Source organism: Vombatus ursinus, unplaced genomic scaffold, assembly GCF_900497805.2.
Source record: "Vombatus ursinus unplaced genomic scaffold, bare-nosed wombat genome assembly UNPS02014775.1, whole genome shotgun sequence".
Lineage (NCBI taxonomy): Eukaryota > Metazoa > Chordata > Mammalia > Diprotodontia > Vombatidae > Vombatus > Vombatus ursinus.
In genome coordinates, this window is record NW_020954553.1 from 1,584,486 (window position 1) to 1,607,465 (window position 22,980).

The 22,980-nt window shown below is 48.8% G+C and overlaps 1 protein-coding gene across 1 annotated transcript in view; it reads right to left on the minus strand.

The window, feature by feature from the left end:
• Nucleotides 1–22,980, minus strand: part of MECR (mitochondrial trans-2-enoyl-CoA reductase) — a 39,733-nt gene that overhangs the window by 10,293 nt on the left and 6,460 nt on the right. Inside the window, exons 2-7 of the mRNA XM_027864412.1 lie at nucleotides 17,536–17,633; nucleotides 16,082–16,213; nucleotides 10,115–10,258; nucleotides 7,142–7,244; nucleotides 6,054–6,156; nucleotides 1,178–1,251 (exon numbers count right to left, since the gene is read on the minus strand). Coding sequence (XP_027720213.1) covers nucleotides 1,178–1,251; nucleotides 6,054–6,156; nucleotides 7,142–7,244; nucleotides 10,115–10,258; nucleotides 16,082–16,213; nucleotides 17,536–17,633 — 654 coding nt within the window. The remainder of the gene's footprint in view (nucleotides 1–1,177; nucleotides 1,252–6,053; nucleotides 6,157–7,141; nucleotides 7,245–10,114; nucleotides 10,259–16,081; nucleotides 16,214–17,535; nucleotides 17,634–22,980) is intronic.

Here is a 22,980-nt window from a genome sequence, read left to right on the forward strand (position 1 = left end):
TTTTTAGCGTCCTTCAAGGCTCAGCTCAAGCACCACCTGCTGTCTGAGGACTTCCCTCAGTCCCCACCCTTTCACTGCCCCCAACTAAAATTACTTTGAGTCTACTTTGTATATATTTCATGTTTACTTATGTATGTACCTGTTCTTTCCCTTAGTAATGTAAGCTGCTTGAGGCAGGGACTATTTCGTTTTTGTCTTTGTATCTTGAGTGCTTTGCAGTGCCTGGCACATGCTAAATGCTTAAGAGATGGCTTGATGGACTGATCTCAGTCACACCACCGGTTGGTGGTGGAGGCAGAAGTATACTCTGCCTTCACTGACCTTGGCTCTTCCCATTGGATCATTCTGATATTTTCTAGCTAAGATCAATGGCTGAATTCTGAGACTCACCAGGAAGAGGAAGGAGAATTACATATGGAAGGGGCCTTCAAGACCATCTGTCCAAGGATTCTTAACCTGAGGCCCTTGGGGATCTCTGGATAGATTTCAGGGGGTCTATGAATTTGGATGGGGGAAAAAATACATCTTGATTTTTACTAATCCAGGGGTGGGGAACCTGTGGCCTCGAGGCCACCCCTGTACTAATTCCTAAATGAAATTTGGCATTTCCTTCAGTTATTTAAAAACAGTATCCTGAGAAGGAGTGTATGCCTTTGCTAGATGGCCAAATGGTCCTTAACAAAAAGAATTAACAAAAAACAAGGCAAACAAAAAGAGTTAAGATCCCCTGGACAGTGAAAGACATGGAGGGAAGTGACATGCCCCAGGTCACATGGCAGGTTAATGGGAGGGTTGGTGCTTGAGCTCGGGGGTCCAATACTGAGCCTCTGCTAAAGGATTCTGGGTGCCTCAGTCGGCCAGATGACTCAGACGCAGAGGCGGGCTGCCTCCATAGCCTCACTGTCCAGCTGGGCTCTGGGTTTCCCACTATAAGCCTGCATCTACGGTTCAGCGTGGCCTTCCTTTCTGGTGTACTAACTGGACCATGAGAACTCCTTAAAGGCAGGGGCTGTTGTGTCCACCTATGGTATCTTCTCAGCGCCTGGCATGGCACCATAATGCTATGGACAGTCTGAATCAGGCTGCTCTAAGCTCAGATGCCAGCTGCTGGCAAGGCTCATCTACTTGTCAGCTGGTTGTTTCTGATCTGTGAGCAGCCAGGCACTCACTCACTCACCCCAGGTGCCGCATCAGCTCTGTGGAGCTCTTGCCACCGACACAATTGAGCGCAAGTTGAGGCCGGGGAAAGTTCTGAAAAACAAGGAACAGGCAGAGTGGGTCAACTGCTGTTGGGGGCTTGACCCAAACAGGGTTCTCACACCTCCCTATCCCTGCAATGACGCTGAAACCACTTGGTCCAGAAGCCATCTTCAGAAGGAGCGGCAAGAAAGAACAATGATAAATGCCCATGCTCTGCCCATGACAGCCGTTCGCCAGCCCACGGCCATCACCTCTTTTAACCCTGGGCCCTGTCCTTCCTCTGCCTGGATCTCCCCTGGACTTTCTGGTCCTGAAGTCACATCCTCAGTGCTTCTCTGTGGCTTGTAACACACGCAGCTCTCGCCTGATCTCCCCCATCCTGAGGCTGCAGAGCACAGTGATAAACACTGGACCTGGAAGCAGGAACCTGGGCTCCAGCCCTGGCTCTGCTGAGGACTTTCTGTGTGACTCTGGACAGGTCACTCCCCTTCTCCGTGCGTCAGTTTCCTCCACTGTAAAATGAAGGAACCGGATGATCTGAAAGTCTCTCCCAGCTCTGACCATCTGACTCTAGACTGTAAGCTCACCGTAGGCAGGGGTTAGTTACAGGAGGCCCTTAACGTCTGTAAGGGACACAGACTAAGGCTCCTATCAAACAGAGTTCAAGAATGCCGTCCTACACCTACAGTAGGTAGAGAGAATCATCATTTAAATATATGGAGAAGAGAAGGCTGCCCGAAAGTGGACTGGGGCTGGCCTCCCCTGCACCGGACAGCCCTGACACTCTGCTTGAGTGCGGGCTGCACCGATGGCTGCCAAAGCATCATGTGATTCAGGTGAAGGCTGTTGTGTGGAAGAGGGAATCAGCTTTGTTCTGTTGGTTCTGGAGAGGGAGAACCAAGAACAATGGGGAGAGGTTACCAAAAGGCAAACTGAGGCTCTCGGACCAGAAAAACTTCAGAAGGATCAGAGCTGTCTGAGTGGAATGGACTGACGTGGGAGGCGATCAGCCTCTTGCTAAGCATTTACTGGTGCCCTCTTGGGCCCTCAGCTGGCGTTCTCCCTCACTGGAAGCCTTCAAGCAGGGGCTGGAGGCCTGATTGTCAGGTATGTGACAGTGAGGAGTCCTGTGAATAATAGCTGATATATATAAGGCAGCTAGGTGGCACCACAGGGCACAGAGCGCCAGGAAGACTCATTTGTCTGAGTTCAAATCCGGACTCAGACACTGAATAGCTGTGTGGCCCTGGGCAAGTCGCTTCACCCTATTTGGCTCAGTTTCCTCATCTGTAAAATGAGTGGGAGAAAGAAAAGGCAAACCCGTCCAGTATCTTTGCCAAGAAAACCTCAAATGGGGTCAGGAAGAGTTGGACACAACTGAAATGGCTCAACAACAACAAATGTACAAGGCTCCTACTCCTTTACACGGCTGATAAAGCATTTTGCATATACTGTCTTATTTGAACCTCTCAATGACTCGGGAAAGTAGGTTCTACAGGTATTATCTCCACTTTGGAGATGGGGAAACTGAGGCTCAGGAAGGTCACACAGTGAGTAAGGGTCAGAAGGCTGGATGTTTGTCTTTGAATGCTCGGTGCCTGGCACACAACAGGCATTTAATAAATGCTCAAACCCGGTTCCTTCCTTGACTCTCAGTCCTTTGTGTCCTTCACAAGCTGGCTTCTAGCATCACTGAATGTTACTCTCCTGCCTGCGTTCTACGACCCATGCTGGCCTTCTCTGTATCCCTCTGTGACACTCCTCCCATCTCCAAGTCTTTGCATTGACTGTGCCCCATCCCTGGAATGCATGCCTTCTCACCTCTGCCTCACAGAAAACCTCTTTCTTCAAGGTGCAGTTAAAAGCCTTTCCTGATCCCTCCCAAATACCTTGAACCTCACTGCTTTGTACTTACTCTTTTCCCGCTTATTCTCCAAAGTTACCAATTCTCTTACCTGACGAATCAGAAGGCCTGTCTCGGTCATCCTCATCCTCATTGACCTCTTTACAGCCTCTGACACCGCTGAACAGGCTTTTCTCCTGGATACTCACCTGGTTCTCCTCCTACCTGTCGGAGTCTCTCCTCCCAGTCCCCTCTGCTAGATTTTCATCCTGGTCATCCTCTCTATCCATGGGTGTCCCATAAGTTTTTGTCCTAGACCAGGGGTAGGGAACTTGTGGCCACGAGGCCACATGTGGCCTTCTGAGTCCTTAGGGGCAGCCTTCTGAGCCCAAGTTTTACAGAACAAATCCATTTATTAAGGGGATTTGTTTTGTGAAGTTTGGATTCAAAGGGCCACACTTGAGGACCTAGAGGGCCACATGTGGCCTCGAGGCTGCAGGTTCCCCATCCTTAGCCTAGGCCCTTTCTTTTCTCCCTCTACATTATCTTGTTTGGTGATCTCATAAGAGCCTATGAGTTCATATATAATTTCTATCCAAAGTTTGGCCTTAACATCATCTCCGGTATGTGTCACGTCTGCACCAACATAGCCACAGCCCTGGTACAGAACTGTGTGACCTTTTACCTGGTCTGCTGCAATATCTAATCTGCCTCCCTGCCCTAAGTCTCTTCCTACTCCAATCCATCTCCCCCTGAGCTGCCAAAGTCGTTTTCCTAAAGCATGGGTCTGACCTTGTCGCTGTACAGCTTCCTAAGTCCCAATGGCTCCTTTACCTTCAGGATCAAATACGCTCCTGTTTGGAATTTAAAACCCTTCACAACCTGGCTCTTCCCACCTTTCCAGCCTTCTCATACCTTCCTTCCCCCTCCATGTACTCTATGATCCAGCTAAGCCAGAGGCCCATTTGTTGTTCTCACACATCTTCCAACTCTTTGCCTCTGCAATGGCTACCATCCCCTAAACCTGGAATCCCCTCTCTCTCTTTTCACTTCCCCGGCTTCCTTCAAGACTTGGCTCAAATTCCACCTTCTGCAGGAAGGCTTGTTCTCCCAGTTGCTAGTGCCTTCCATCTGCTCTGTAAACATATATGTGAACATGTACTGCACATATATAGTTTGCATGTTATCTCCCCATTAGTAAGCTCCTCAAGGGCAGGCCTCTTTTTGCCTTTATTTGCATCCCCAGCACTCAGCATGGTGCCTTGCACAAAGTGCTTAATAGATGCTCACTGGATGACTAATAAACGTTTGTCATTGACTGACACCGTGTGTGTGTGTGTGTGTGTGTGTGTGTGTGTGTGTGTGTATACTTGGTGGTTTTTCCATCAGACTGTCAATTTTTTGTGGGCAAGGATTGTTTCATTCATTGTATTTATAATCCTGACATCTAACACAGTTGTTGGCCTAGAGCACGAGTTCACAAAATTATTTTAAAAAATATTTTGATGCCTATATTTCAATGGAATTGGTTTCCTTTGTAATCTCACAAATTTCATTTTGTTTTTCATTTGCATTGAAAAACATGTTAATTTCATTTGCATTGAAAAACATGATTCTTCTCAGAATGGGGTCCCATAAGCTCACTGGGGTCTGCCCAAGGGGCTCAGGACACAGAAAAGGAGAACCACCCTTGGCCTAGAGGCTTTCTCCCTGATGGAATCCAAGGTTTTAAAATAATAGATTAGAATTGTGTCCCAGTACAATGCCTTGAACCCAACAGGCAATGGAATAATGCCGGGTGACCTGAAAAAGGCGAGCTATGGTAAGGGTCCCCTTGCAAGAGTGCTGGTCGTCTGCGGCCTGGCCTGGCTCATGACTAATAGTAGATAGCATGCTTCCATACTTTGAAAGACCCATGACTTCACTGAGAAGGTTGCTTCCTGTACTGACACTGCTCACGTACCACCCTTCCATCTATGCCTCAGATAAACTGCTGTGGCCAAAAGATTTCATCAGCTGGGGATGAGCCTGTAGGTCCTGGGAACCTAGCAAGGCTAGTTTGTGGAAGGCAGTCCATTCCCGATGAGATAATCCTCTAATGAGATAATGGATGCCAGTGTTCTGAAGATTGTAAAGTGCTCTAGAAGCATGAGCTAGAGTGTTCTTGTTATTCGAAGCTTTCATGAATCCATACTGACTGCTGAGCTACGGTGAGATCTCAGAGTCTGGCTGGGGATCAGAGAACCACAGCATGTTAGTGGATGGGGAAGGGGTCTTAGAGATTTTGTGGGACTAGCCCCACTCCACTGTACAGATGGGGAAACAAGGTCTAGGGAGGAGAAGTGACTGGCCTCTGCCCCAAGCCAAGCTAGAGTCCCCTCCTCAAGGCTTTGGTCTTCTCGTCCTACAGTGCATTGGCTCTCTGTTGTGAACATTTCCTTTATTTTGTCTTCTACTTTCTTTTCAGTCTTTCACAAAGCCTATGGGATTCTGCCCCAAGATGAGTGTGCTGATGTGTTCTGTTAACTGGAGAGATGCTTTCTCCAGGAAAGAAGAGAGGTTTCCATGTGAGAAGAGCCAGGGGAATTCTTCAAATTGAGGACTGGCTGCTTTCAAGAATCACAGACTTCATGGCATCACAGAGCAGTAGTAAAGGATTTCAGAGGTCCTCTAGTCAACCCTTTCCTTCCCCCTGCCCCCATTTTACTGATTGAGAAACTGAGGCCCAGAACTGTTAAGTCACAAGATCATGGCTCTAGTTAGAAGGAACTTCAAAGGTGACCTAGCTCGGTACTTGCCTTTTACATCTGAAGGAGCTGAGGTTAGCCCTGGCCTGCCCAAGGTCCAACGGACAGTAGGCAGCAGAGTGGGACCTTGGACCCAGGTCTGTAGACTTCAAATTCAGGGCCCTCTTCACTATGCCATGCTATTTTTCAAACCACAGGCTGACCCTTTGGCTTCTCTACCTCAAGTTTATTTGGTCTAGAGAACACAGCCCCACCCCAAGTACCTTGAAGAAGTCTTTCATCTCTGGCCTTCTCATTGCCTCCTCTGTGAAGACGTGTTCAGCCCCCAGGTCCTTCAGTCTGTCTGTCAGCTTCTGGAGATCCGGCCTAGGCCCCAAACAGAACCAAGTGACCTGAGTCACGCTATTCTCCCAAAAGCTCCCCATGCGGTCCAGGGCCCCATCAGCCAGGGCTTCAGGTTTCCTAATTCCCAATAGCTGGAGACTCTCCTTGGGACAAGCCAGGCTCTAAGGGACATGACTCCATCCTGCCCCATTTCTCATGCTGTTTCTGGTTAAATTTACACTTTGGAACAAATCAGCTCACTCCCTTTATTCCTTCCACTGGAATGGTCCACAGGTCATTACGCCCCACTTCTCATGCTCTCATTCCCAGGGTGGGCTCCCAGATTATGGCAAAGGCTACCTGAGGGTGCTTGGGCAATCAGAACAAGCTGAGGGCCAGGATCAGAAGCAAGGACTCTGGCCCTGGGGCCCCCACTAGAAGGGCTGTATCACACTCCTGACACATGAGGCTTGGGAAACTCATTTTGCTCAAAGAATAAAACATTTCAACATTCCCAAATAGCAGTTGCTGTTTTGCAAACAGGGCCCTGGTTCCTTCCCACGTGATGGGAGTAACAAATAAGAGCGAGTATCCACCAAAGGGAGCCTCCCCCCTAATTCCCGATATTTTATATATCCAACCAAACCTGCCTAAAAGCCACCTCCATTTCATTCTTTAAGGCTGACTCTTTGGTCCCTAGCATGGGAGAAATTAGGTCCAGTGCTTCACTGGGGTTTCTGTGATCTAGTGCCACAGCTGGGAGCAGCCTTCGGCCTTTCTCAAATCTACCTGAGCCACATTTGCACATATGGTTCTCAGGAACCTTCTGGAAGGTGGCCTGTGCTCAGTTTTCTGGCCTCACTGTGATCTAGTCTCCTTCTCAGCGCCTGCTAGCTGCCTTGCCTCTGTCCTTTAGTCAAGAGTCTCGTAAAGACCCTCGAGGGTGGCCTGACAGACCACGTCAGACAGCCTCTGACTGACTCTGGGACAAAGTAAATAAGCCACAGTCCAGCTCCCACTTCCCCACCTGTCTCGGACCACGTTGATGGTTCTCAGGCCCAAGGCTGCAGCAATCTGAATGACTGCTTGCCCCACTCCACTGTTGGCTGCGTTCTGTATGATAGAGTCTCCTGCAGACATGGGAAGAGAAACACAAGTCAAGTGGCCACATCTTGCCTGCCCAGGGCCTCCCAGCGCAGACTCTGAGGGCCAGAGTGGGTTTCACATTGTCATCCAAGCCCTGCCTGATGTCTTTAAAAAAAAATGCTGTCAATCAGTCAACAAGTATTTTTAAGGGTCTACTATATGCCAGGCACTGTGCTAGGCCCTGAGGATACAAAGAATGAAAAGATTCCTCACTTGCATGAGCTTACGCTTCACAGTGACTTCTCCCCTCTAGGTCACTTTGAGGCAGGGTCTCAGAGCCAGACAGGATCTCAGGGTCCCACCCGTCTGCTGAGAATTCAAAGATCCTCTGCCCTAACTACTGTGTAAAAGAGAAAGGAGCAGTCACCCTCAACCTACTCTGGTTAGGGACAGGACAGGGTTAGACAGACAGAGTTTGGGATACCAGCCGAGGTCCAGCCCTGGAGGAGTCAGGCTCTGTCTGGAGTAACTGACAAAGAGAAGTGTGCTGTTCCTCCAGAGATACAATTCCTGCCTCCTGTGTTCAAGGCACTTACTCCCTGATAACAACTAGAGAACCCTTGGTGTTCCGAGGATATCCTGGAAGGTGGTGAGCCTCTGGCTAATTGAGGGAGGGCAGGAGGCTGTTCTAAACTCTAATTTTTCATGATGGCTGACTGGCGTCCTGCTTTAGCTCTAATTCACTGTGTGACTTTGGACAAGTCACTTTTCCTTTAAAAGGCCTAAATTCCATCCTCTAAGACGAGAGGCTTGGATGCCGTGGACACTGGGCTCCCTCCTAGCCCCAACATTCCAAAACCTCTTCTAGTTCTACAATTCTGCTTCCTGAGGGCTCTGCTAGCTCCTACGTGCTAGATCCTGTTAGATTCTGATAGTCTACGTTCTATGTTCTAAGGGCCCTCCTAGCTGGGAGTTTATATTCTAAGGCCCCCTCCCATCTCTGACATTCTGTTTTGAGAGCCTTCTCATTCTGAAATTCTAGGTTTCAAGGTCTCTTTCTACTCTACCATTTTATGAGCAAGGGAAATAGATACTCCTTTGGTTTACATTCCAAGCAAAATGGTGAGAAAGGCTCAGATGGCTTACTTGGGTTTTGCCGGTTTAAGAAATGATGAGGGAAGTCAGCTGATCTCCAGGTATGGTTATTAAAGATTTGAAAATAAAAGAATAGGAAACATTTTTTTCTCCATCTCAGGCAAACTATGCCTACCATAGTGAGGAGGAGGAAATGGCCCCCATTTATGTCACTAACAGACAAAATACTTGGGTATCACAGCCCCTGGAAACCAGGAAGCCAATGGTTTCAGGAGCGTGAAATTAGTCAAGCTAAACCCACCAAGTCATGGCACACAGAAGTGGGTTCTTCAGACCTAAGTCACTGTCAGACTCCTGAGAATCACTCTTTGTTTTAAGATTGTGACTCATGTTCCCCTCCCCCCAACAAAACTAAAACCAAACCAAAAAACAACAGCACCAGAACATTCAGATAGGCTGCAGATTATCAGGCAGCCTCCCTTGGCGACCAATAAAGAAACAACCCAGGCAAACTTGGACAAGACCTCACACCTGTGCCCCAGCTGGACTCCTACCGAGGCCTTTGCTTTATTTTTCTCTAAGGCAAGTGAGCCAATCAATCATTTGGCATTTTTTTTTTTTTTTTTAGTGAGGCAATCAGGGTTAAGTGACTTGCCCAAGGTCACACAGGTAGTAAGTGTCAAGTGTTTGGTCTGAGGCCGGATTTGGACTCAGGTCCTCCTGACTTCACGGCTGGTGCTATATCCACTGAGCCACCTAGCTGCCCCCATTTGGCATTTTTTAAGCACCTACTTTGAACCAAAGTCTGTGCGAGGCACTGAGGATACAGAGACATCAAATAGTCCTTGCTTCACTCATGATACACACACAGAGTTTACAGTCTATTGGGGAGACCACAGGTACACAAAGAAATACGAAGAGATACAGATAGAGATATACGCAAACACATATACATACACATACACACCAAAAACTATACAAGATCTCTACGAAATAAATGCAGGGTAATTTTGGTGGGGGCAGCACTAGCAGCTGGGGAAAAGGGGGAGGGAGATCAAGAACTGTCTCATGGACAAGGTGGCCCCTGAGCTAAGCCTAAATCAAGGTGTTGTAAGAGGTGGAGGCGAGGAGGGAACAGGTTCTAGACATGGTGGGGGGTGGGGGAGGGAAAGACAGACTGGGAAAAGCGTGGAGATGGAAAATGAGCATCTGATGGATGAGAAACAGCAGGATGGCCTGCAGCAGTGCAGGAAGGGGGATCATGTACAACAGGGATGGAGAAGCACGTTGGAGCCGGTCTGTGAAGAGCTTTAAATGTTATATAGGAGAATGTCTATTTAACTCTAGAGGTAAGAGGAAGCAGCTAGAATTTACTGAGCAGGGGGGTGACATGGTCAGACCTACGTTTTAGAATATCACTGACAAGTATGCAGAGGATAAACTGGAGAGGGGAGCTGCCTGAGGGATGGATGGTGACCAAGAGGCTCCTGAAATGGAGCAGGTGAGTGGTAGCTGTGGGAGAAGAGACCATGGGATGGAGGAGGGAGACAAGCCAGGGTTAGAGAGGGAGGGGCCTAGGAAGGCACCCTGCTGCCTCTGGTGAATTCTCCTGGTTGAACCGAGGTTAGAGTCTGCTCCTTGCAGACTCACTGTTAGAGAGGAAAGCAGGCACTCTTGTTCAGAGGGAAAGGAGAACACTCTGGACCACTAGTGACTCCCCCAGCTTGCAGGTTAAGGCCATTCTGCTGGGGGGCACCCCTCTCAGGTCCCCTGTGGCTCTCAGATCAAGACTGTGGATAGCTCCACCTAGGTCACTAACCTGGTCGCAGCTGCTCGAAGTCTGACAGCATCCTGTATGCAGTGCAGGGATTCACACGCAGGGTGGCTGCACAAAGCAGGGGAATGTCATTTGGGATCACGATCAGGGACTCTTCGCTGACTACAGCCTCAGCACGCCAGGTACCTGGGACAGAGAAGGCCAGTGTCTACACACCAAAGGAGCTGGGTTGTTCCCAAAGGCCTGAAGCTCCATCCCTACCCCCTCCAAAACTTTCATCTCTCCAGATAAAGCTCAGCAAAAATCTCAAAATCCGATGTTCTGAAACATCTGGAAATAATGATGGATGTGAGGTTATTAAAGGTCCGGCAATAATATTGGGTGTGGAAGAGCTGCTTCATCTTCAGGAAAGAGAAATGACCGTCTCCACTCCTCGGCTGCCCACCTCAGAGCAGGCTGACGTACAACACTGTGCTCAGTATGCAAGAGATATAGTAAATGCTTGTTGATTTAAGTCAGAAAGATTGGGGTTCGAGGCTTCTCTCTGACACAACCAGGCTGAATTCGAATCTGACCTGCTAATGTGTGTGACCCTGGGTAAGTCATATAACTTCTTACTTTCAGTTTCTTCATCAGCAAAATGAAGGATAAGAAAAGCCTCAACTTCCCAGGGTTGTTTTGAGGATCCAGTGAGATAAAAGCATCATATGAATGTGGGCTACTTAGCCTCTAGGTGTTTCAGGCAGTTCTCTAAGTCTAATAGTCACCCAGCGTTGCTATGGAGCTCCAAGGTCTGCCAAGAGTTTTCTTTATGGTGTCTCTGTTGATCCTTACAACCTTCCTAGGAGAGAGGAGCTATCATCACCCTCATTTTACAAGATGAAGAAACAGAGTTGAGTGAGATGATTTGCACGTAGGGTCACACAGCTACTTTGTGGTAAGGGTAGAATTCAATTCCAGCACTTAGCACCATGCATGGCACATAGCAGGTGCTTAATGAATGTTTACTGATTGACTGACCTCAGGCCTTGCTCATTCCAAGCCCAGCACTTCATTTATTACCTCATCTTAAGTCAGGGAGCAGCTGCTGGCCTTTAGCAGGAACCCTAATTCCTGAATCCCCTCCCCCATCCCCCATTGCCTTGTATCGATTCTGCATATATTTAGACTACACATGCTCATGTCTATACATATAGTCTTCCTCTACAGAACATCAGCTTCCTGAAGGCAGGGAATGCTTCATTTTTGTCTTTTATATCCCCAGTGCTTAGTTTCCCCATCTGTAAAATGAGCTGGAGAAGGAGACAGCAAATACTCCAGTGACTTTGCCACAAAGACCCCAGAGGGGGTCAGGGAGAGTGGGACACAGCTGAATGACAACAACAAGCTTTTCAGAAAAGCTTTCTCATTTGTTAGTTGACTCAAGGAGTTTTCTCACTGGAAGTTCCCTATATCTATGAAGTCACAAATCCCAGCCCAAAAAATTCCCCAAAGTTAAAAACAAAATGAAACAAAAAACCACCCTACAAAAGTGAGATCAGGTGCAGATACCGTTCACTCTAACCTGTCATGTGACAGATGAGGAGGCTGAGACTCAAGAGAAGGGCAGTGACCAGCCCACGGTCACATAGCAGCCAGAGCCAGAAGAGTTCGGGCCTGCTGGCACTAAGGCCATTGCTCTCTGTACCACAGGATGGAATGGCACAGACACTTTAGTTATACAACGACTCCAGGAAAGGGAATGTTAGGAGGTCCTAGTGAGAAGAGTCTCGGAGAAGCAATGGGTGGGTGCACGTGGAAGCCTTAGCCTCCCAGGGTTTTGCTGTCTGTCTGCCTCTAACTCCATCCCAGGGTAGGCCACAAACGCTTAGCAGCAACTGCCCCTCCACTGGAGGCTAGAGAGCAAAGTGAATGAAAGGGAAATGGGAGTCTCTGCTCCATTCCATGTGTACAGATGCCCGGACACTGACCCAGAGCGGAATCCAAAGTCACCCTCACTGACCTGGCACAGAGCTAGGGATGTGACTTTGGGCCTTCTTTGTTAATCTGTGGTCAGAAAAACAATCCCAGGCTGTTCTGGGATCAGAACCAGCCCCTCCCTTGCCCCCTCCCCTCCTCTAGACTGAAGGTTTCCCTTTCCTGGAATAATTGCATAACCAAAGTGTCTGTGCCATCCCATCCTGTGGTACAGAGAGCAATGGCCTTAATGCCAGCAGGCCCGGACCCTAGACTGTCCAGATGCCAACCATCCTCTGCTCGTCCATGGGTGGGGTGGCTGGGCTGGCTGTTCAAAGGACCTACTTCCTCGGGCGTCTGAAGGGGAGGGGGACTTGACCTAGCCCCAGAAACCCTAATCCAGCTGCTACATCTCTAACAGCTCTGGCAGTTCTCCTGGGGACAGTGGGCAGTGGGCACCAAGGGCCCGCCAATAGGCTGCAACAACCTCCAGGGGCTCCCTGTTGCCTCCAGGAGCAAATACAAAATGTTCTGGTTGGCATTCAAAGCCCTTCTTAATTTAGAGCCCCCTCCTCCCTTTCCAGTCTTCTTACACCTCACTCCCCTCCAAGTACTCTGTGATCCAGTGACACTGGCCTCCTGACTGTTCCACAAACAAGACAGTATCTCTGGGCTCCAGGCCTGGAATGTTCTCCCTCTCCCCTCTGACTACTGACTTTACTGTCTTCCTTTAAGTTTCAACTGAAATCCCACCCTCTACAGGAAGCCTTCTCAACCCCTCTTCATTCCAGTGCCTTCCCTCTCTTAATTACTTCCCACTTATTCTACATGCGGCAGCTAGGTGGTTCAATGGATAGAGCACCAGACCTGGAGAAGGAAGACTCATCTTCCTGAGTTGAAATCTAGCCTCAGACACTTACTAGTTGTGTGACCCTGAACAAGTCACTTCACCCTGTTTGCCTCAGTTTCCCCATCTGGCAAAACACCTCAATACTTTGCCAAGAAAACCCCAAATGGGTTTTCTTGACTGAACAACTACTTACTCCATACACAGCCTGTACTATACAGATTTGCTTGCTTGTTGTCTCTCCTATTAGACTGTAAGCTCCTGGAGGGCTCCTGGCACACAGCAGGCACTTAATAAATGTTTGATTGAGGGGAAATAGTACAGCCATGGGCACTTCCGGAGAGCTGTCCTCATTCTGGATGTCGCTCAGTCCCAGGGTATGCCCAGGGCAGGGTCTTCAGGGGCATGAGAAACCAATCTGAGGACACTGGAGCCAGGGAAAGGTCACACTGATCCCTCCAGGCTCTTCCAGGAGGATACTTCTGGTGCTTTGCCATGTCAAAGGAGTGGGCAATGACAGACTGAGGCATCAGGATATGGAAGCAAGGCTTCTGAACCTTTTTTTTTTAAAAATGTCACGGACTCCTTTGGCAGTGCAGCAAAAGCTACGGACCTCCTTCTCAGAATAAGGCTTTTAAGTGGATCAAATAAAATTCACAGGATTTTTGGACAGATGAAGGCACCAGGCCTGAGTTTTCTAAGTAGGTGTACATAAACCCTGGTGAGGGGGGAGGGACACAGAAGCAGGGAAGAGATGAGCCCCAAGAGTGGAATGATAACATTAATAACTAAACGCAGTCGTTTTATAGACAATGCACAATCTGTTGTGCACAACAGTTTTCAGAACACTAAATTATAAAAGAGGAGCCCCAGGATAAAAGTCGTTTCTATCTGAACCTCACCAAAAAGATGAACAGGAGATAACACCAGTAATAATTAAAGCTTAGAGAGTTGGAGGGCTAGAGAGGGTCTGAAAGAAAGAGCTATGAAAGAGGATTCGGTGAAGGGGGTGGGGGCTGTGTGACCCTGGACAAGGTGTCCAAGTGTTAGCTATGAGCCCCCTTAACTCAGGTCCTCCAGAGTCCAGGGCCAGTGCTCTATCCACTGCGGCACCTAGCTGCCCCTCTATCACTTGTTTGTGTAGAGTTGTTTGCATGTTGTCTCCCCCGTTAGGCTGGGAACTCCTTGGGGGGGGGGGGCTGTCTTCTGACTTTCTATCCTCAGAGCTTAGCACAGTGCCTGGCACATAGTAGGCGCTTAATGAATTTGAGTGCACTGACCAGCTGATTCTAAGCTGTGTGACCTTTAACTTCACTGCTGCCTCAGTTTCCTCAACTGGCCTCAATGGCCTCCAGGATTCCTTCCAGCTCTACACCTATGCCCTCTGCTCCGAAGGTTAGGCTGAGGAACAGAATCATTGAGCTTCAGATGAGATTGTCGAGATCATTTAGCCCAACTACCTTGCTTGAAGGGGAAATGGAGATCCAGAGACAAGTGGCAATGTGCCAAGGTCCCAGAAAAAGAGAACAGCTGTAGCCTCTTACCACAGATTTGGAAAGATTGCTTGTAAAGTTCTGATTTCCTCATTGTTCATTTTTTCTTAATCCCCATCAGTTTCCCGTTAGTTAGGAGGAACTGAAAGCCTCAAAAGAGCTTTGTTGTGTGCTTGCTGGAGTCAGGGTGAGCTGGGAAAGAAAACTGGGAAACCAGGCCCATCCCACTCAACAGGGGAGCTGGGAGTGGGTGGAGTGAGGGTGCCTCAAAGAAGAGGAGCTGGGGGCTCATAGCTAACACACAAGGGGAAACAATCAGGCCCAGCAGCTGACTGCTCAGCCTCTGGCGCTTACTAGCTGTGAGTCTGCCAAGGCACTTAACTCCTCCTCAGGCTCAGTTTCCTCCTCTGTGCTTTCCCTTGGCTTATTAATCCTGTCTATTGCTTCTTTACATTTTTGTGGTGAGGCAATTGGGGTTAAGTGACTTGCCCAGAGTCACACAGTTAGTGAGTGTTATCTGTCTGAAGCTGGATTTGAACTCAGGTCCTCCTGACTCCAGGGCCAGTGCTCTATACACTGTGCCACCTAACTGCCCCTCTATTGCTTGTTTGTACAGAGTTGTTTGCATATTGTCTCCCCCATTAGACTGGGAACTCCTTGGGGGGGGGCTGTCTTCTGACCTTCTATCCTCAGTGCTTAGCACAGTGCCTGGCACATAGTAGGTGCTTAATAAATTTGAGTGTACTGGCCAGCTGATTCCTTCTGGCTCAGTATCTAAGTATCAGTATCTAAGACCCAATGATTAGTTATCCTCCTGCAAGCCCAGAATCACATCTGATCTCTGCATCCCCTCCAGTCTCCAGGACAGGACATTGTGCATAGTATTCCAGATATGCCAGGGTAGGGGTTCTTAGAATCTCTTCTGAGTCATGGGAGTCCTTGGGCAGGGTCTGATGAAGCCTATGGGCCCCTGCTCAGAATCATCTTTTTAAATGCATAAGATCTAGTGGATGAATAAAATACATAGGATTACAAAGTAAACCTATTTCATGGAAACAGTTACCAAGTTGTTAAAAACCAACAAGTTCATGGCCCTAGGTTAAGACATCCTGCTCTGGTGGACCTGTGAGCTCATGGGTGTGGGAATTCCCTGTAAAGATGCAGACTACAATCCATCCAAGCTTGGCCATCCTTTGTGGCTCTCACCTGCCATTTTTGTACGTTTGCCAAAAAGAGCACACTCTGACATTCTCTGGACATTCTGTGGATATCAGTCAGCCTTAACTCTTGCCACATGGGAGGCCCATCCCTCTTTCTTTTTCTTCTTCCAGTTTTCTTCAAGGGATCCTTGACACCTCTCCTCTTTCATCATTCCACAGTTATGTTCTGTGGCCTGCTCTCACTCACCCTGTGCCTCCCTGTGGATCTCTGGGTAACCCTCAGCTTTACTTCTTCAGAGGTTACAGGGACTCAGGGACCCCACATCCCTACACCATCCCTGGAAGAATACTCATGTTCAAAAGAAGGCCTCTGTTTCAGGGAGAAGCTTGGGCTCATTAAAGGAACACTGGAATTTCCCAGAGTGTAGGTACATGGTAAATATTTGTTGAAGGAAACTAATGAGATTGGCAATGAATACACAGGCTCCAAAAAGGCTGCCCTGAGGAGGAAAAGACATCAGGCCTGACCCAGCAGGGCCCTAGAGGAACTTACCGAAACCAATATTAGTTGGGATCACCCAGTCCCCAGGCTTTACTCCCATCACTGCACTGCCCACTTCTACCACCTGGCCAACCCCGTCGTTCCCTCCGATGGCAGGCAGCTCAGGAAGGATGCTATATTTCCCTGGGGGCAGAAAAAAGCACAGACCGTAACCGACTCTCCCTTTAACTTTTAAACTTTCAAACAGGGAAATGGCAGGGGGTCACAGCATGGGGGCTGGAACGGACCTCAGGGGCCATCCAAGGCAACCCTTCCTTTTATAGATGGGGAAACTGAGGCCCAGGGAGGCTAAGTGACCAGCCCACAGGCAGCATCAGAGGCAGGCTTGGAACCCAGGTTGGTCCTCTGACTCCACAGCAAACACTCCTTTCCTTGTGTCATGGTACTTTTCCCTCTATTTAAAGAGGCTTGACATGCCAGCTCAGTGATCCCCAACCACTTCCAGTATAAAGCACCCTTTTGAATGTCAAAAAATGTCACAGGTGCCCACCCCCCACAATAACAGCTATACTATTAATACTGACAGAGAAAATGAAAGATGACAAAAAGCTACTATGAATTCAATGATATTATTCTGAGTTAATATCTAGCCTCAAACACTTAGTAGCTGTGTGACCTTGGGCAAGTCACTTAACCTCTGTCTGCCTCAATTTCCTCAACTGTAAAAAGGAGATAATAACAGCCCCTACCACCCAGGGTTGTTGTGAGGATGAAATTAGATCCCATTTGTAAAAAAGAGGTCAGCATAGTCACGACAGGCACTATATGAATGATTACTCCCTTTCCTTTTAAATGAATTTGTATTTTGTTAATCACATCATTTGCATACAGCTGACAAACAGTACCCTAAACGTGAAGCCCTCGTTTACCACAGGTGTGATTGTTTATTCGTCCTCCTGAGTCAATGAACAAGATGGACGGTTTCACTCTTGGCTATGATGGAACTGAGCATTCTTGGTTTCCTTGTGGATTTTCAGACCCTTGGAATAACTCAATCTCTCATGAGTCCATGGCTCACAGGCTGGGGACCTTATGTGATGTAACTATCTTAAAAAATAAACCAAAACTAGTGCCTCCCCATCTTGACCCTCAGGGGCCCAATTCCACTGCTGACTGGCATGGAAACTTGACCTGCTCCATCTCTGACCTGGGTCATTCGTCCCTCCTTAGGCATCCACAGTCCTGTGCCCCTGGGGGCCACCGCACTGGTGACCAACTTAGCGTGGGCACCTGATTGGCTTTAGTCCTGCTGCAGCTCAGAGGTCCTGAGCTCAAGTGATCCACCAGCCTCCACCTGCCCCAGGATTACAGGCCTGAGCCACCCACTCGGCTGACATCATCTGTAGCTCAGAGACAGGAACCCTACTCCCACTCCAGCACAGGAAAGGAAATGAGCTGGCTCGCAGGCAAGATGCCAGTTAACATAAACCAAAGACCAAGGTTACCTTGGATCATATTTATGTCAGCTGGATTGACAGGGGCTGCCAGAATCTTTATCCGGACGTCAGATTTGCCCAGAGGACTTAGCTCCAGCTTCTTCAGTCTAAACACAAAACCAGACTTGTGTTAGTGCCTCTGAGCCTGGACTGGACACCTTTCACTCAAACTGTCTCCCCAGTGGAGGTTCCTTGAAGAGAAAATTCTCTGCACATTCCTGGGATGTAGGGAGTGGCAGGTGGTGCCTTGGGGTCAAGAGACTGGTGCTTGGGGCCCAACCTACCCACAGCTAGCATGGGCCAGGGCAAAATGCTCCCTTTTTTCCAAGTCTCCTTTTGTTCATCTATAAAATGGGGACAATACGTGCTCTCCTTCTCAGCTAGGGCTAGCGCAGGGACTAAACTGGTATGTTCACACTGGGAGCTGGCACAGTGAGGGCATGGGTACGCTCTCAGTCCCCTGCTCAGAAAGCTGCAGGGGCCTCTGACTACTTCTGCGATAAAACGCAAACTCAACATTTAAAAATAAGCCAGACCTTTACCACGTGGCTCTCTCCTCCCTATCCAGGCTGACCACTCACTCCTCTCTTCTACGCACTCTAGGTCTCAGTCACTGGCCTTCCTGCTGTTCCTCACACACAACGTCCCATCTCCCTTCTCCCGACGGCCCCTTCCAACTAGGAGCCAATCATCACCTGTATGAGGCCTTTCTTGGTCTCCCCAAATCACTCCATGTACATTTTTGCCGATTTACACGGGCACATGTGGCTTCTCCCCCAAAAGAATGTAAGCTCAGTGAGGGTGGGGGCTATTTTGTATTGGTTTTCAGAAGTGCTTGTTTATTGACTGGGTCTGCCCTGTGTAGGCGGTGGTGGCCTTCTCTTTCCTCCTCTGCCAGGTGAGGCCCAGGCAGCCGGTGCTGGGACCAAACTAGGCAGGAATCAGGGGGAGCCCTCATGTCATGTTTGGTTGTGTGTAGCTGACTCTAATGCAAAGGAATACTGCCCATTCAACAAGCATTTATAAAACACCTACTACAAACCCTACCTCACCCTGGATGGGGACGCAATAACCCTCCCCTAAATCCCATGAACCTCCCCACCCCACAAGAGCTCATTTTCTATGATCAATGGTTACAGTCAATGGACTTTGGACTGGATGTTTCTTTGGGGAATTTTTGTTGTTGCCTAATTGTACCCAAGACAGTTTATCTGAGTCTCACACCAACCTGTTCAGTAAAGAATTCATCATCATCAAATATTTATTAAGCACCTACTAGGTGCCAAGCACATAGTAGCAAAGCAAGGGGGGAGAAAAGATACAATTCCTGCCCTCCATGAGCTCACATTCTAACGGGGGACAGGGCACAACATGCAAACATCCAGGGCAGCTAAGCGGTGCAGTGGATAGAACTCTGGGCCTGGGGTCAGGAAGGCCTGATTTAGAATCCGGCCTCAGATGCTTACTAGCTTTATGACCATGGACAAGTCATTTAACTGTGGCCTGCCTCATTTTCCTCAACTGTCAAACCTAGGGTCATTGTATGGATCAAATGAGGTGATATTTGTAAAGAACTCAGCACAGTGCCTTGACACATGGTAGGTGCTTACAAGCTTGTTCCCTTCCCTCCCCCCCATCCATACATGAGACATACACAATGCACACGGAAGGGAACCTCAGGTACTAGCAATGGTTACTGTTGAGTCACTTCAGTTGTGTCTGACTCTCCGTGACCCCATTGGGGGTTTTCTTGGCAAAGATACTGGAGTAGTTTGCCATTTCCTTCTCTGGCTCATTTTATGGACGGAGAAACTGAGGCAAACAGGAGTTAAATGACTTGCCCAGGATCACACAGCTAGTAAGTATCTGAGACCAGATTTGAACTCATGAAAAGGAGCCTTCCTGACTCCAGGCCCAGTGCTCCATCCACTACGCCCCCTAGATGCCCACTAGCACTGGAGGGAACCTAGAATGTGGGATCTGAGTTGTCTTGAAATAAGTCAAGAGGAGGAGGTGAAGAGGGAAAGGACTCCAGGCACAGGGGAGAGCATGTGCCAAGCCAAAGAGCCAGGAGATAGTGTGTCCTGGGTAAGGAACAACAGGGCCAGCGGAGAGGGACTCTACAGCCCTCTGAGGTGAGCAAGGCATTAGAAGACTGGGCCTGGTTATGAAGGGCTTTCAAAGCCAAACAGAGCATTTCACATTGGAGGGAGCCTCTGAAGTTGGGGGGCAGCCGGGACATGGCCAGCTGTGCACTTTAGGAAGTTCCCTTTGGCAGCTGAAGGGAGGATGGACTGGAATGGGGAGAGACAGGAGGTCAGGAAGCCAACCAGCAGGCTACTGCAGTGGTCAAGGCCTCATGCCCTCTGGCCTGGTGTCTGCTGTGAGAGTGGAGAGTGGGGGACATATATGTATATGCATGTACACGTCCCTCTCTCTCTCACACTCACACACACACACATACTCTTTCCATTTCTGCTACGTTGAGTTTGTGATGTCTGTTCACACACTGATAGCACAAGACAAAGGGAGGCAATATTGTACAAGAGAAAGGCTAGATTTGTAGTCAGAACTGGGTTTAAATCGTAGCTCTGCCACTTAGTACCTAAGTTACCTTGAGGAAGTCCCTTCTCCTGTATGGGCCTCAGTTTCCTCATCTGAAAAATGAGGTTGGACCAGATGGCCTCCAAAGGCCCCTTCCAGTTCTAAATCTATGACCCAAGACTGTTTCTCAGTGCAAACACAAATTACATCACTTGTGGGGTACAAAACATAGCCGACATCACTCCAACAATCAGTGCAGCAGCTGAGACAGAAGAGGGCTGCTCTGTTGCCAGGGGGCTGGGGGTTCCAGCTCAGCACCATGAAGAAGCGAAGGGTGAGCAGGCTCTGGAGAGGGACAGAGCCCAGGGAATGATGGCAGCTGGAGATGTAGCCAAGAGAGGGCTAACAGATGCCACAACTGCCCAGTGGGGCAGGAGCTATTTAGTATGCTCGATTTACACATAAGGAACCTCAGGCTTGGAGGCTGACTTGCCCAAGGTCACACTTGGGCAAGCTAGTAATTGACTGAGTTGGGATTTGAACCCAGGTCTTCCTGCAAGGTAGTACTGCATAAAGAATCCTGGCTCTGGAGTCAGAGGCCCTGGATTCAAATCCCACAAATGACACTATTTATTTGACACTGGGCAAGTCATTTAAGCTCTCTAGGCCTCAGTGTCCTCATCCATAAAATGGGGAAGTTGGCGGCAATACCACTACTAAGACTCAGAGAGAGGAAAAGCACCCACGTGTACAAAAATATTTATAGCAGATCTTTTCGTGGTAGCAAAGAATGGGAAACTGAGGGGTGCCCATCTACTGGGGAATGGCTAAACAAATGATGGTATATGGTTTCCGTGAAACCTGGGAAGAATGGATAGAATGGAGTAGAGCCAGGAGAACACTTTATACAATTACAACACAGTAAAGACAGTCAGCTGTGAAAGATGTAAGAACTCTGGTCAATGCAGAGCAACGATGAAGGACCCATGACGAAGGCTGCAGGCCGCGTCTTGGTAGAGAGGTGATGGATAACACACATGGAAGGAAACATACATTTTTGGACACGACCAACGGGGGAGTTTGTATTGCTTGTCTGTGCATATTTGTTATGAGGGCTATTTTTTTCCCCCAGTGGGGAGGAGGGAAAGTAGCTTTTTGTTTAATGACAAAATAAAAAGAGGTCGGACTAGATCAGGGTTCTCAGCTTTGTGTGTCGTGGACTCCTTTGGCAATCTGATGACTCCTTCTCAGAGTGTATTAAATAAAAGAACCCCTGGACTAGGTGACTCCACGGGTCCCACCCGCTCTCTTCACCCTGACAAGCTGCTTCTTAATGAAGAACTGGGGGCAGACAGGAGACGTGTCTTCTCCCACCTGCCTTTCCCAAGCCTCCTGGGGATGCCTGCCCAAGCCTGGCCCCCAAGAAATGTCATCAATATCACAGAAACTGCCAGGTCACCTGGTTGCTGTTTCAGCGTTGCCAAGGATACCAGTGGGGCCGAGGAGAGGAGAGGGCAGCCATGTCTGAATTCCTGTAGTTAGATCTACGGTGAACCAACCACTGACAGTGTCCCTCCCGCCTCTTTTTAAGAACTCACCCATGAGACAGATGCCTGTAACAGAGCACAAAGGACAGTCTTCTGGACACAGGCAGGATAGTCCTCCAGGCCCTTCCCGGAGATTATGAGCCTGCTTCTCTGGCGACCCCCATGGTGCCGGGCAACTCGGTCAGATGCCAAATGGCCTTCCACTGAGAGATTGTGTGCTAGATAAGTCACAAGGGCTCTTTGGAAGCTGAGACTGTCACCTGTAAGTGATGCTGCCCTGCAGGAAGGCAGACAAAGGCAGGCAGCAGAAAAAGCCTCCTGAGAGCCAAGAGAAGGGGCTAGCGCTCTGGGGATTATCAACCCCTTAGGCCCGAAGTTTAGAGGGGGTATTGTCCAGTTTAACCACTGTTAGGCCCCTTCTGTATTTGGTGAACTACTACTTGTGCAATCTGGCATCTTTTACTTGACAATCTCAAATGATTTGCCGTTAGTCTAGTTTTTGGAGGTGGAAAAGGGACAGGATCAGCACAGGTCACAAATGCATTTTAAAAAAATCCCCAACTTTTAAAAAAGCATGTCTTTATATCCATAATCTCTTTTGTGAGAAAGGCAGCAAGGCTGAGGGGACAGAGAGCTGCCTGTGGGCCAGGAAGATCAAAATTTCGGGTCTGCCTCTGATGGCACACGCTGGCTCTGTGACCTTGGGAGTGGGAAAAGGGGAGGGGAACAAACATTCATGCAGCGCCAGGCATTTCAGAATCATCATCTCATGATGATCCTGGGAGGCAGGTGCTGTTATTATCCCTCTTCTGCAGCTGAGGAAAACTGAGGCAAACAGAGGGGAAGTCACTTACTTGGGGACATCAAGCTAGTAAGTCTGAGGTCACATCTGAACTAAGGGGAACCTGTGCCCTTGAGTCCACATGTAGGTCCTCAAGTACGGCCCTTTGACTAATCCAAACTGGCGCCAACTAGTGGCCACTTAACGGGTGGCCAGGGAGCTCTCTACGCCTGATGCTACTCCCTGAGCGTTAAGTCTCTCTACCAGTGAAATCACAGGTTCAGTGCTTCTCTTCCCCCGCAGGCCCCCCAAAAGACATAATGCCTCACCAACAGAGCCGTGTGAGGGATAAGGAAGCTGACGCTTGGGGAGGCTGGGCCGCTTGTCTATGGTCATTCCACCCGGAAGACGTCTGAGGGAAGATCTGAACTCGGGTCTCTCTGACTCTATGTCCTCCATCCTATCTTCTAGGCCATGACACAAAATAAAGGTTTTATTTTGTGTCACATACCCCTCTATCATGCTGCCTTTTCACACACACTTCAGGATTCAGCCAGGAAGTCTCCCGAAGCACAAACTGAG